Source organism: Berghia stephanieae, chromosome 10 (assembly GCF_034508935.2).
Source record: "Berghia stephanieae isolate SIO BIC M18660-M18661 chromosome 10, UCSD_Bste_1.3, whole genome shotgun sequence".
In the NCBI taxonomy this organism is placed as follows: domain Eukaryota; kingdom Metazoa; phylum Mollusca; class Gastropoda; order Nudibranchia; family Aeolidiidae; genus Berghia; species Berghia stephanieae.
Genome location: NC_088369.1, coordinates 14,243,241 through 14,259,007, shown reverse-complemented (window position 1 = coordinate 14,259,007; position 15,767 = coordinate 14,243,241). Strand labels below are relative to the sequence as shown.

Here is a 15,767-nt window from a genome sequence, read left to right as displayed (position 1 = left end):
TTTAAGTCATCTGTATTTGATAAAAACTGGTGGGGGGAGGGGGAGGGGAGGGGAGGGGGGAGGCGTCAGATACGTCGATATGACCTTGGTGAATCCATTATCCTGCATTCAAGGATATGTAAAAAAAAAAAAAAAAGTTATAAACAAAATTGAATATAATAGTTTCAAAACAAAGACAAAATACCAAACACGGAACGTTTCGGGTTCATAACCCTTATTCGGCGAAGAACAACAAAAAAATTAATAAATAAAAATATAAAGATAAATACAATACTGATGGTACTGATTTTTTGGGATGTTTTTTTTTTCTCTTGTATTTTTCTTTCTTACTTTGTCTGGCACCTTTCATACACACTTGTTCATAACCCTTATTCGGCGAAGAACAACAAAAAAATTAATAAATAAAAATATAAAGATAAATACAATACTGATGGTACTGATTTTTTGGGATGTTTTTTTTTTTCTCTTGTATTTTTCTTTCTTACTTTGTCTGGCACCTTTCATACACACTTGTTCAGTTCTTTATCTTACGCCAGTGCTTGCTCCTTAATTTCTTAACATGATATCTACTAATATTATTGGAATGCATTTATGTTTATATTGTGTTTCTGTTGTTGTTGTTGTTGTTGTTATTTTATTATTATTGTTGTTGTTGTTGTTTTTGTTGGCTTACCACCTACAGCAAAATTGTCACATTTGTTACGACACAATATACATTTTTTTTTTCTTATTCAGGTTTATCTTGTACATCACAAACTTTGAAGAATGATCTTTGTTTAAATAATAAGAACATAAAGTTGTTTTTGTAGAGAGATTGTTTGAGTTTTTAAAAAAATCAAAATTCTGCTGGGTAAGCCTGCCATTTTGGGGGAAAATACTGGAAAAAAAAAGGATCGGTAAGGACAGAGTTAAGAAGGGTTTGTGTCCGGAACGTTCCGTGTTTGGTATTACTTTTTTTAAGTCCACAGCTTCCGGCTGTGTATCACTGTCACGGCCATTATTTGATAAATTTTGAAACGTATCATTTTGTGGTTTTAACTCACTCAACCCTAACTACTAACACCGACTATATCCGTAGTTTACACGGGTTACCTTTACTCCATGCCTATTTATTACATTTTTTTCTGAGACAAATTATAGGCGTAGTATCAAAGTTAATATTTTTAGTTTTTACATGTTTATGGTAGTTGAATAAAAATATCTATGTTCGTGCTCATTTTTAATTATTTTCCTAATTTTGAAAAGTAGCAAAACTCTCTAGGATTGAGTGAGTTAATGGCCAGAATCACTTATAAAAATGGCTGGTCTATTTTGGATATTTGAACGAGTTATCTGTTCATTTTTCATTTTATTTGTGACCCCTCGTCTCAAAACGGTATTAAGTCGGGATGCTTAAGATGCCGAAAATTGAATTTGTAGCCAGAAATATCCGACATAAATTGTTTGACCATGTTTGACCAGTTTAACTATAATTTGACTTTTTAGCCTCTGGTTTATCGCGACATAATACCGTTTTGAGACGTTGGGTCACATTTATCTTTTAAGAGAACTAACGACACAATTGGTTTAACAAAAGTTTTTTATTAAAAAGCAACGAGATAATTAAAGGACAAAGAGGAAAACTTGTTTCCACAAATTTCCATTTGAGTCATGCTGTATCAAATCGGTGTTTTATGGAGCTCAATCAAATCTTCTTCTCCTTCTTTCAGCTTATCCCGCAGTTTGCAGGGTTGCCATAATGAATGCCACATCTCCATGCATCTCGGTTCAGCACATCATCTTCCTCCAGGCCCAGTTCTTTCACATCATCCTTTACCTAATCCCACCATCTAGTCTTTGGGCGTCCCTTTTTCCTGGAATTCAATCAAATATCCACACACACACACACACAAAAAGTGGTATAAATTTGAAATGACAAAAAAAAAAAATTGATTTTTAAAAAAATTCTGAAAACTATTTATATCCATTGTCCTAAAAAAAACACATGTTGTAAACCTAATCCTAGTCTCCCACGTTGGGTTGTTTATGTAACTGCTAGCTGTTAAACCATCCCGACGCCATATTGTTTTTGATGAAGTGGTTCATATTTGTTTTAAATTGAATACTGAATAAAAACCCACAGCTGTGTATAGGGTGCAATTTCATTTGGCTTGTTTTGTTATACAAACAAAACGCACGTGTTACTTAAAAAACAAAAAAACAAGCCTTATGGGGCTGATACACTGACGGTCGAGTCACGGACATGACGCCGACAGAGGCGTTCCCTAAATATTGGCGATCTACCAACGCTTTTATACATTTTCGTATCGGCCAACCAATCAAAATGAAGCAAACATTGAAATCAGCATTCTGGTTGATTAATTTATTGGACAAATTATGGCGGTAGACCAGATACGAACGGTTTTTGGACCATTTTATTGTACAGAGTTTTACTAAGATGAGGGTTGTCAGGTTGTATAATTAATGTCATTTTTATATTTGGTTGAAAAAAACGTTACTTGGTAACATTATTGAAGCCCCCAGATTTGAGAGTTGTTGGCATAATAAAATTCCCTTTATTCATCCTATAGAGGAAATATTTTGAAACGTGCCATTTTGTAATTTTGAATGGGCCAGAATCACTTATAAAAATCTGGCATATGCAACTTTTGGTCGTGACTTCAATGTAAACATGTGTGATTCGCCCTTTAGAATCCCTGCATTGACGTCATTATGCGACACGTATCGCTCAGAAACTGTTTAAAGCAGTGTTTAGAGGACCATAGATAGTATCTGTCATTCGCTTATTGGATTCAACTGTGAAAACACTTAACGATTTCTTGTCCCCGACATTATTCTGATTGGATCAAATGTGAGTTCTATTTTCATTGTTGCAAAAAATAATGAGAGAATAACATAATATATCAAAACATTTTACAGGAAGCTTTTTTCGTGTATCAATAAATTAATAATAAAATAACGAATATAGCATGTTGGATAAGACTTTACTGGTTGCTTTGGTCGTGTATCAATAAATTAATAATAAAATAACTGATATAGTATGTTGGAAAATACTTTACTGGTTGCTTTGGTCGTGTATCAATAAATTAATAATAAAATAACTGATATAGTATGTTGGAAAAGACGTTACTGGTTGCTTTGGTCGTGTATCAATAAATTAATAATAAAATAACAGATATAGTATGTTGGAAAATACTTTACTGGTTGCTTTGGTCGTGTATCAATAAATTAATAATAAAATAACAGATATAGTATGTTGGAAAATACTTTACTGGTTGCTTTGGTCGTGTATCAATAAATTAATAATAAAATAACAGATATAGTATGTTGGAAAATACTTTACTGGTTGCTTTGGTCGTGTATCAATAAATTAATAATAAAATAACTGATATAGTATGTTGGAAAAGACGTTACTGGTTGCTTTGGTCGTGTATCAATAAATTAATAATAAAATAACTGATATAGTATGTTGGAAAATACTTTACTGGTTGCTTTGGTCGTGTATCAATAAATTAATAATAAAATAACTGATATAGTATGTTGGAAAATACTTTACTGGTTGCTTTGGTCGTGTATCAATAAATTAATAATAAAATAACTGATATAGTATGTTGGAAAATACTTTACTGGTTGCTTTGGTCGTGTATCAATAAATTAATAATAAAATAACTGATATAGTATGTTGGAAAATACTTTACTGGTTGCTTTGGTCGTGTATCAATAAATTAATAATAAAATAACTGATATAGTATGTTGGAAAATACTTTACTGGTTGCTTTGGTCGTGTATCAATAAATTAATAATAAAATAACTGATATAGTATGTTGGAAAATACTTTACTGGTTGCTTTGGTCGTGTATCAATAAATTAATAATAAAATAACTGATATAGTATGTTGGAAAATACTTTACTGGTTGCTTTGGTCGTGTATCAATAAATTAATAATAAAATAACAGATATAACATGTTGGAAAATATTTTACTGGTTGCTTTGGTCGTGTATCAATAAATTAATAATAAAATAACTGATATAGTATGTTGGAAAAGACGTTACTGGTTGCTTTGGTCGTGTATCAATAAATTAATAATAAAATAACTGATATAGTATGTTGGAAAAGACGTTACTGGTTGCTTTGGTCGTGTATCAATGAATTAATAATAAAATAACTGATATAGTATGTTGGAAAAGACTTTACTGGTTGCTTTGGTCGTGTATCAATAAATTAATAATAAAATAACTGATATAGTATGTTGGAAAATACTTTACTGGTTGCTTTGGTCGTGTATCAATGAATTAATAATAAAATAAATGATATAGTATGTTGGAAAATATTTTACTGGTTGCTTTGGTCCTGTATCAATAGATTAATAATAAAATAAATGATATAGTAATAGTATGTCGCTAAAGACTGCTATAGTCCGTTTCAAGTTCCGTGTACACGGAATATTGCAAATTCCTCCAAAGTTACAACATGTGATGCCGAGATTTTTTGCATGCTGGCTTATATTTTAAGTGACATTACAAAATTTGAATACCGATAATGATTGACCAAACGGTTATCTCACAATGACGAATTCCTCTGATCTTTTCATCGTTTGCAATAAAATATGACTCAAACTTTAAAATGTTGACAGTAATGGTGTGTTGATTCTCTTTCCCATGTGGAAATAATCATAACACAGTTGCATTCAGTGGCGTAGTTTAGCAAATAATTTTGGGTTGTTTGAAATAGTTTAATTATAGATAGCATTTATCTAGTACTTCACAGCATTGAAAACAGGCGGCGTTTATAAGATATCTAAAATAATACATTGGACAACACAAGCAGCCCGTTAGGTGCTTATATATTTTTCTGGCAAAGACATAAATGTTAAAAAACAGGGGGGTCTTCGAATTTGTACGCCCGCCTCCGACAGGACGAGGAGAAATGCCTTTCACAAAGACATAACACCCGACCAACAAGACATCTCATAAAGGTCGGACAAGACATGTCACGAAATCCCACTGGTCACCCATCGATTACGCTACGTGTTCGCCATTCTTGAATTATGTTCGCTGGAAGGGGGGGGGGGGGTTAATGTATTAAATGTGAAATATCACTGAATGTAAACTTCTTTAACACCAGATTCCATGTAAGTTTTGTACAGTATAACCTTTCAAAGGAACCGCCGTTTTCAAATACAAGAGATGCATAATTAAGATGACATAAACATTTATTAATTTGACCTCTCCTCTCTGAATTCCTGGTTGTAGGCTATACTGCTATTGCCGCATGCCATGAAAAAGAATTCCGCGCTTCGCCTCTCTGGAGAAATACTTGTAAATTTTCCTCTGTGATAAAAGTGCATGCTTAATCCATATTTTTATCAGTTTTTATGAATGTATAATTCACAACGGGAAGGTACGCCCCTGGCTTTCAAATATCCAATTGTAACAATTGTTTCTGTCAAATGTGTACAAAGTTTACATTTTGCTGTGAAATAGAAACCCCTGCTCAAACCTGTGGGCGAGTTTAGCGATCGTTATCACAACAGAATTCACTGTGTATTATATCCTATTGTAAAACATCAAAATGTTCACGCATCCCAGACCCTTCGTTTTTATATATATACCGTAAAGAAGAAAAATTCTAACGTATGATTTTTTTTTAAATTAAAAATTGAGCTTTTATATAGGGCAATCTCCACTAAAAGTGCTCAAAGCGCTTTACAAAGGGTCCCTAGCCAACAGAGACATGCAACATGTAAGATGGGACATGACGCCTGTTAGGCGATATTACAATTTTTTTTCGGACAGAGACAACCTTGTCAACGGCCAGGTACTCATTTTACACCTGAGTACGGTGAGAGAATGTGAGTAAAGGCCTTTTCCAAGGACTCAACTATGCGCCGAGAGAGGCTCGAACCCAGGACCTTCCAATCTGAAAGCGAGTGTCATACCACAAGACCACATAGCGCACAAATGGTACTGTAACCGATGCAAAAACAAAAAATCGGCTTAATGTCAATAACAATTCGAGTGTTCCACCAGGAGGTTGTGAAGATATCCCCGTCAACGCTGTGCACAAGGGTTGTGGAACGGACTATAATACTACTTACAAAACACGTTTAACTTCTACGTCATGGCACAAGACCGAAGGGTCGGGTGGTCGCTGGTTTGGATAAGTAAATAAGTAATATAAAATACAAATAGTGCATACACACACGTAAACACAACACACTCACGTAGGTGACACACATATGCACGCTCACACAACCACACACACACACACACACACACACACACACAAACAATTGGTAAATATCATCTTATAGGTATGTAATTTGTAATTTTGTCTCTTTTTGATTTTCCATTAGATCTCAAAATGCAACTTCTGACTGTAGTTTTGGCTGCTGTTGTATTGCCGAGTGTGTTGTCTATTTGCTGTAACCCCAACGAAAGGTTCCCTGTGAAACTGGAGACTAGTAGTACAGGAAATCTTGATGCGGTTGTTGATTACAAAAAACAAACTGCCTTTGTGTACAGTCAAATAAAAGAACAACTAGTGTACAATTTACAGAGTAGAAAAGGCATCGCCGTCGACTACAAAAGAAACACATGCAATAGTAACTTAGGGTTTAAGCCATTTGAATTGGAACAGAAATGTATACCAGCTAGTGCCAGGAAAGAAAATAATCCAAATGATCTGGCTGCTGTTGATGTGAGTATTAGCCTTCCCTAGGAGTTCATCACGGATTTTTTTGGGTTAAGAAAAGAATAGAGTCTTACCATTTGGATAGGACGCAAGCCTATTACAAGGTTTTTCCCGACGATCTATTTTTCCTATTCAAAACTGTGTGAAAAATGTCTGTAAGAGATACAATTTTTTAAATTGAGATTTTTATATAGCGCAATATCCACTAAACGTGCTCAAAGAGCTTTACAAGAGGTCCCTGGCCAACAGTAATACTTCACGTTTAGGACGGGACATGACGCCTGTTAGGCGATATTACAATATATTTTCGGACACAGACAACGCTGTTAACGGTCAGGTACTAATTTTACACCTGAGTACAGTGAGAGAATGTGAGTAAAGAGCCTTTTCCAAGGACTCAACTATGCGTCGAGCGAGACTCGAACCCAGGACCTTCCGATCCGAAAGTGTGTGTCATACCACTAGACCACATAGCCGCAAGCTATTTGAGATTTCCCCCGTGTGGTGTCCGGGGTCCCTCAACTGAGAGGGTCAAGAATAGCCCAACGCCAAGCCAGCGTGTCGTAAAAGGCGACTAATGGTGTGTGATTCCCCCATCTTTGAGTCACCTGGTCCTCCAGGTTGGGGGTTGGCAAAGGGTTAACACCCCTTTCCGTTAAACTCAAACCGTTACAGAAACACAGACAGACAAACCAAATCCTTTTTTTAGCTTGGGCGACCGAAGAGTTTCTGGAATTACAGAATTTATGAAGGACAACAGACAAAGCCGAAAGGACTCTGCTGACCCGATGACGTCTTCGCCAAACAAGCAGCTTCGAATTGCGTCGTGGAACGTTCGCACCATGTATGAAGCAGGAAAAAGCTCTCAAGTTGTGACTGAGATGAGAAGATACAGGCTGCATATACTTGGAGTAAGCGAAACCCACTGGATACAATCCGGACAGAAACACCTCAAGTCTGGGGAGAAGATTTTATATTCAGGGAGAGGGGACGGGATTCATACACAGGGAGTAGGAATAATTCTAAGCAAGTTTGCCCAGAAGTCACTGAGAGGATGGGAACAATGCGGAGAAAGGATCATCATGGCGTCCTTTACAACACGGAGTAAGAAGATCAGCATGAACATTGTACAGATCTATGCCCCAACAAATGATGCAACAGATGAGGACAAAGATACATTTTATGGTCTGCTACAACAAGTCATTGACAAGTTGCCAAGGAAAGACATCAACATATTGATGGGAGATGCTAATGCAAAAGTGGGACAGGATAACGTAGGCTATGAAGGTATCATGGGACGTCATGGCATGGGAGAAATGAATGATAATGGTGAGAGATTTGCAAATTTCTGTGCATTCAACAGTTTGGTGATTGGAGGATCAGTGTTCCCCCATAAGAGGATCCACAAAGCAACTTGGGTCTCACCAGATGGTGTGACAGAGAATCAGATTGATCATTTTTGTATCTCTCGTAGATTCAGACGTTCATTGGAAGATGTGACAGTACGGAGAGGGGCAGATGTTGGATCAGACCACCATCTGCTATTGGCAAAGCTTAAGCTCCGACTCAGAAAACACGGGGCCAGATCACATACAAGAAGAAAATTCGAGGTGAATGCACTTGATGGGGAAAAGAATGAGGAATTCAAACTACAATTGAGTAATAGATTCCAACCTCTTACTGAGCTCGAGGAGGACATAGATGTAGAGTCACATTGGGCAAAGATCAAGGAAGTTTACATAACAACTTGCCACGAGGTATTGGGGGTAAAGAAATCGGAACATAAAGAATGGATAAGTCCAACCACCTTGGACCTTATTGAAAAGAGGAGAACAAGGAAGGAACAAGTGAATGCAAGCCGAACAAGGGCTTCAAGACTGGATGCACAAGAGCAGTATCGAGCCATAGCTAAGGAAGTCAAAAGATCTGTGAAGAAAGACAAGGAAGCATTCATGAACAGACTTGCAGAGAAAGCAGAAGCAGCAGCGACTGGAGGACACATGAGGATCCTTTATCAAACTACCAAGACACTTGCTGGAAAATATGGGAAACCAGAGGTACCAGTCAAAGACAAAGATGGGAAAACTATTTTTGGAAAAGAGGCTCAATCTGAACGATGGAGGGAACATTTCAACTGCCTTCTGAACAGACCACCACCAGACAACCAGCCAGAAATTTTGCCTGCAAGGAATGAGCTACCAATTAGCTGTGATCCACCATCGATAGCAGAGATTGTGGGTGCCATTAACAAGATGAAAAGGGGAAAGCTGCTGGACCAGACCAGATTCCACCGGAGGCTCTAAAAGTTGATGCGGAAAGAAATGCTGAGGCCCTGCACCCACTATTTGAGAGAATCTGGAATGACGGGATATTCCCAAAGGATTGGAAGGAAGGACATCTTATCAAGCTTCCAAAGAAAGGGGACCTCAGTAATTGTAATAATTATCGAGGCATCACTCTTCTTTCTATCCCAGGAAAGGTTTTCAACCGTATTATTTTAGAGAGAATTAAGAATGCAACAGATGCTAAACTGCGGGACGAACAGGCAGGTTTTCGGAAAAACCGTTCAACCACCGACCAGATTGCCTCTCTGCGAGTCATAGTGGAACAGTCTATAGAATGGAACTCTCCTCTTATTGTCAACTTTCTGGATTACGAGAAGGCTTTCGACAGTATTGACAGAGCAACATTGTGGAAAATTCTGGCACATTATGGACTCCCTGAAAAGATAGTAAACCTCATTAAGGAAATGTATGAAGGATCAAGTTGCAGGGTTGTACATGAAGATCAGCTGACTGACAGCTTTGAAATTAAGACTGGTGTCAAGCAGGGATGCTTGCTCTCTCCATTCCTGTTCATCCTTGCCATTGATTGGCTAATGAAGGAAACCTCCAAAGGGAGAAGAAATGGGATACAGTGGACCCCCTGGACACAGTTGGATGATCTGGATTTTGCAGATGATCTGGCTCTTTTGTCCCACACCCAGGACCAGATGCAAACAAAAACCACAATTATAAACAGCCTCTCGGAATCAATTGGTCTAAGAATACACCCTGCAAAGTCAAAGGTCTTGAGGATAGGTACGCGTCAAAGGGAGCAGATCAAAGTAAAAGATCAGGAACTCGAAGATATAGACACTTTCTGCTATCTCGGAAGTATAATTGACAAGGATGGAGGCACGGAAGCAGAGGTGAAAGCACGAATAGGAAAGGCACAGGCTGCATTCACATCTTTGAACAGAGTTTGGAGAACTAAAGATATCTCCCTTCAACTAAAGCTAAGACTTTTCAACTCAAACGTGAAGTCTGTCCTACTGTATGGATGTGAAACTTGGAACGCATCACAGGCATGTATAAGGAGGGTACAGATTTTTGTAAACAGTGCATGCGTAAGCTACTCAGAATAAAATGGATGGATAGAATAAAAAATGAAGAAGTATGGAAAAGAACACAGCAGAAACCAGTAGGAGAGGATATAGGAAGAAGACGATGGAGGTGGATTGGACACACGCTTAGAAAGAATGACTCAACTATAACAAAGAAAGTATTGGACTGAAACCCTCAGGGCAGAAGATCAAGGGGAAGGCCACGAGGAACATGGAGAAGAATTAAAGAAGCTGATATACAGAGAAGTGGTAAGACCTGGAATGAGATAAAAAAGTTGGCTCAGGATAGAGAAGGATGGAAACTGTTTGTCTGTGGCCTATACCCTGACCCAGGGTGAAAAAGGCAATGATGATGATGATGATTTGAGATTTGTAATTATAATTTTTTTTTGTATAAGACATTTAAAGGATAATTCCTATATTCAGCCTTAAATAAGACAAGATAATAACAAAGGTCCAGCAACCTTTCACTGGTGTCTTGGAAGAGAAGTTGGGAAAATGTCGACTGCGCTCAGGATTAATTAACGGTCCTTTTTGCAAGTGAGTCTAGTCCTCTAGCATTGTATATATACATTGCCGCCATAGATTCTCAGCTTTGTGTTTATACATTTTTATGCATACCACGTCTGTAAACGAATTTCCATTTTTTTCAATGAATAAAGTAGAATCTATATATTATTGAAGGAAATTTATATTAAGATATAGGTATTCAAAATACCCACGCGGCCACTGACCACGCTTATCATCGCTTGACTTGTCGGGGTCAGCGTGGCTCAGCGGTACGGTCTTTGCTTCGTACCCGAATGGTACCGAGTTCGGTCACCCGCCGCCTCTTTTTTTTCTTTTTGTGGCCTTGAGCAAGTCACCTCCCCTAGCTCAATTGGACTCAGTAGTCTGACGTCACGCCGCCCGGCAACGGCGACCATCTTGGTTCTAAACAAAGAAAATCATTACTTTTTATTCATCATGCTGGCGAGAACTTTTCATATGCCTTGTGATCAGAATGTGTAAAAGTCAAAACATGATCAAATTCATGTTTTTTTTTTTCCTCTGGATACGCTTTTATGCTCGGCGGAGAAATATTTCACACGGCGTCCGCCATTGTTCCGATAGTTTAGAGCCAGGGTTACTAAGTTACCATGCGTCATTAGGAAGGAAGTGACGTTACGACTGTTGAAGAGTATTAGCGACGCTGCAATGCGGCCGAGGACTTGGTTATTCCAGTCTTCCCCTGGAATAGACCATAAAGAATCATTTCCCCTATGGGAATTTTATTTATTATTCATTTCTGGCCATACGGCTATGTGGTCTAGTGGTTGCCACTCGGTTTCGGATCGGAAGTTCCTGGGTTCGAGCCTTGCATAGTTGAGTCATTGGGAAAGGCTCTTTATTCCCATTCTCTCACCGTACTCGGGTGTAAAATGAGTACCTGGCCGTTCACAGCGTTATCTCTGTCTTGGAACTCAAATTTATAAAGATCATTATTATTATTATTATTATTATTATTATTATTATTATTATTATTATTATTATTATTATTATTATTATTATTATTATTATTATTATTATTATTATTATTATTATTATTATCATTATTATCATTATTATTATTTTCATCATTATTATCATCATTATCACCTTCATTATCACCATCATCATCATTGCCATTATCAAAATAGAAATAGTAGTAGTAGTAGTAGTAGTAGTAGTAGTAGTAGTAGTAGTAGTAGTAGTAGTAGTAGTAGTAGTGGTAGTATGCCTTTATTGTCCTCAAAATAGTGGCAATTTGTCATTTGGTTACACATTTATAACTATACAATAACATACATAACATAATATCGTCACCATCATCGTCATCAACATCATCATCATCATTATCATCACCATCATCATCACAACAACCTTTCTAATATTTCCGTTACCATCCTTCTCTTTCACCATTCCCCTGTAACACCATCACCATCCTCATCATACCCCATATTAGTTTTCCTGTAAAACTGTAAGATGGAAAGCTTGAGAAAGACAAAGGTCGTGTTCTCAGACTATGTTTCTCTCTCTCTCTCTCTCTCTCTCTCTCTCTCTCTCTCTCTCTCTCTCTCTCTCTCTCTCTCTTTCCCTCTCTCCCTCTCTGCAATTTTCTCTCTTCCGCACTCTTCTTTTCATTCTCTCCTCCAGTCCCTCTCTATTTTCTATCTCTTCCTTTATTTCTTTCCTCTCTCCCTTCTTCCTCCCTTTCTCTCTCTTCTTCTAAAGATAGGGATTGTGTCTACTCTCTCTCTCTTCCTCCCTCACCCCCTCTTTCTATCTCTCTCTCTCTCTCTCTCTCTCTCTCCTCTCTCTCTCTCTCTCTCTCTCTCTCTCTATATATATATATATATATATATATATATATATATCCCTCTCACTCTTCCTCCGTTCTTCCTCTCTGCAACTATATGCAACAGAGTTACATATGAAACACATACATAATTATATTTTGAGTCATAATCACGCTCTTTAATATCCTAATAACTTACATGCACGCACACACACAGACACACACACACACACACACATACTCATGCATTCACCAATTAACCATTCCCTTCGTTCTCTCTCTCTCTTTCTCTCTCTCTCTCTCTCCCTCTCTCTCTCTCTCTCTCTCATTCTCTTTTTCTCTCTGTTTCTTTCACGCTTATGTCAGAAATAGTAATATTAATTCTAACAGGTTTCATTTGTTCGTTTTTTCTGTTGTTGGTAAAAATGTGTTCTTTACTTTTTGAGTAATGAATTCCAAGAAAACTGTGCTGGCACCACTCAACAAATTTATGTACTTGATTAAAATGTTTGGTTTCAGAATCTTTTTCTGTTATGAGACCTAGTACGGCAGTTTCGTCAGCATGTCTAATTACCTGGCAGTTTTCAAATGACGCCATACAATCATTAGTGTATGGTATGTAGAGAATTGGGGAGCTTACGCAGCCTTGAGGACAGCCATTTGAGAGATGTTTCAAACTTGAGACATGGTCATTCATCTTTACCCATTGTGGTCTCTGTGTGAGAAAATCCCTGAACCAACCAATCAGGTAGTCTGGTATATCTATGGCACGTGGTTGGGTCAACAGCATGGTAGTGTTCATTGAAAGCTGATGAGAAGTCTACATACAGAATCCTCGCCACATTTGTGGCTTCTTGTCGAGATGATTCCCATCTCCGTCCGTTACGGTCAGTAACGCATCTTCCACGCTGAGTGAATGCTGGTATGCAAACTGGTATTGATCCAGTATTTTCGAGTCCATACTGTCTGGAGAAGCAGCTCGCATTTGATGGGGGGGGGGGGGGGTTTCCAAGCATTTCATCACAATTGATGTTAGGGCAGCCGGTCCGTAGTCCTTGCGACACTGGACAGCGCTTTTTCGGTACTGGCACGATCACGGACGTTGTCCACAGCGCTGGTGCGGATTGTTCGTCGATAGGACATTGGAAGATTTGTGTGAACCCGTATGTGTTGTCTGGATCGGGTGCTTTCCGTTCCTTACAACGTTTAAATAATTCGCCACAACTGTTTCTTCTAGTTCTGGAGGTAGCTTTCTGTTGATTGTTGAAGTTGATTCCTTGTTGATTGTTGGTAAACACGTGTCTGCATTTAATGGAAAGAAGATCGCATACATGAGTGGCGACAGAACACAAAGACACGCTAAAGAGAAAGAACTATAAATCGTAATTAAACAAGAAAAGGAAGAGTTTCAAACGAAAAAAAATGGAACAAAAAATAAAATCGGGAAATTCCATGAAAGCGTGGGAAATGATTCGGGAAATGGGAGGGACAGGACCAAAGGAAACCCGACTCCCTTCCGGGAATGCAAACATAGATGTTGACAAACTCAACACCTTTTACTGTCGCTTCGACACGCGTCTACCAACAATCAACAGGGAATCAACTTCAACAATCAACAGAAAGCAACCTCCAGAAACTGCTAGGTAATTAGATATGCTGACGAAACTGCCGTACTAGGTCTCATAACAGAAAAATAATCTGAAACCAAATATTTTAATCAAGTTAATGAATTTCTTGATTGGTGCCAACACAATTTTCTTGGAATTAATTCCTCAAAAAGTAAAGAACACATTTTTACCAACAACAAAAAAAAAACAACAAAAAACAAATGAAACCTGTTAGAATAGGAGATATTGATGTAGAAATTATAGATGATGTTAAATACTTGGGCATAACGCTAAGTCAAAATTAGAATTTCTGATCCTAAAGTTCTGGGTTGGAGCCTCGCTCGGTGCATAGTTGGTCCTTGGAAAAGGCTCTTTACTCATATTCTCTCACCTTAATCAGGTGTAAAATGACTACCTGGTCGTAAACAGTATTGTCTCTGTCGGGAAAGAATTGTAATATCGCCTAACAGGCGTCATGTCTCGTTTTACGTGTTGTGTTGCTGTTGGTCAGGGACGCTTTGTAAAGCGCTTTGAGCACGTTTAATTGATATTGCGCTATATAGAAGCTCACTTTGGGGGGGGGGATGTTGTTGTTTTTTTACCCAAATTTGTTAAAGATTATGGGTCCTGATCGTTCAGTTGAAGAGCACTTGCTTCGCACGCAAAGAGACCAAATCTGATCTTTCTTACCATCATTTCAATATTGAAAAAAAAAAAAATCAAAAAAAAAAAACATCATTTCAATATTTAAATCACATTTCACCATCCTCTTCTCATTACCAGAATATCAGTTTGAATTATTTGGTTACATGACATTTGACAGCCTTTTCTTTTATCCCTCTTTTTTTTTTTTTTAACAGCAATGTGCGGAAACCTACTCGTATGATGTTCTTGACGGCAAGACTAAGACTCACACTATTCGCGTTACAGTAAACGAAACTTGCGTCCCCATGCGTACAAGTCTGTTTAAATTGGACGGTACGTTGATCCGTACCATGAACTGGACAGTAGTGGATTTCGAATAATGTTGGGGATCGCTGCAATGCAAATTGCCCGCCATATCCTCGCAGGAATTCGAGAAATAATCAACATCAACCAAAATGAGGAAGAAAGAAGTTACCAAGAAAAAAAAAAGACCCGAAAAATATTAGAGTTAGTGGTAAACAAACAAATTGAACGTTTTAGAATACATTTGAGAACCTTTTTTTCCTGTGAAATTGAAATTAAAAGTCTTCTTTGAAAATTTTGGAACATACTTGTTGTTTTTGTAAATGTTTGATGAGATAAATGAAGTGTGTCGGGAAGATGAATGGTCAAAGATTCTTTTAAAGAATTGAAAAGTCCGTTATTATTCGATCGTACGCTGCGATAACATTTCGCATTATTCGACCGTACGCTGCGATAATTTTTCGCATTATTCGACCGTTCAAAAGTACAAAACAGTAATTGTCCCTTCTCAAAGCCACGTCCCCTCTTCATTGTCGTTTTTTGTCTCCCGCTCCTACCCCCCCCCCCTCCTCCCTCTCTCTCTCTCTCTCTCTCTCTCTCTCTCTCTCTCTCTCTCTCTCTCTCTCTCTCTCTTTCTCTGTGTTCTAAAAATAGCAACGATACGGTTCGATAATGTACAGCATTACGGAGTTATAGTTAGACACCGAAGCTCGCCTAACGAACGACTTGCCCAACACGTGACCATTTTTTTCTCTCGCGTCCTCTCGTCTAATCTCGTCACTCCGGAATAGAAAGAGGAGGCGGAGCTCATATGAT

The 15,767-nt window shown here is 37.9% G+C and overlaps 1 protein-coding gene across 1 annotated transcript; it reads left to right on the top strand.

The window, feature by feature from the left end:
* Nucleotides 1-2,734: 2,734 nt before the first annotated feature.
* Nucleotides 2,735-15,249, top strand: LOC144955946 (uncharacterized). The gene is made up of 3 exons (XM_078886207.1): nt 2,735-2,851; nt 6,357-6,700; nt 14,864-15,249. Exons 2-3 carry the CDS (start codon nt 6,365-6,367, stop codon nt 15,026-15,028), a joined length of 501 nt encoding a protein of 166 aa, XP_078742333.1. The 5' UTR covers nt 2,735-2,851; nt 6,357-6,364; the 3' UTR covers nt 15,029-15,249.
* Nucleotides 15,250-15,767: the final 518 nt, after the last annotated feature.

What these genes read in the sequence shown, in the direction of transcription:
- LOC144955946 (XM_078886207.1), top strand. Translation starts at nt 6,365, where the DNA reads ATGCAACTTCTGACTGTAGTTTTGGCTGCTGTTGTATTGCCGAGTGTG. An exon ending in ATGATCTGGCTGCTGTTGAT is followed by an intron (nt 6,701 to 14,863) that starts GTGAGTATTAGC and finishes TTTTTTTAACAG; the next exon opens with CAATGTGCGGAAACCTACTC.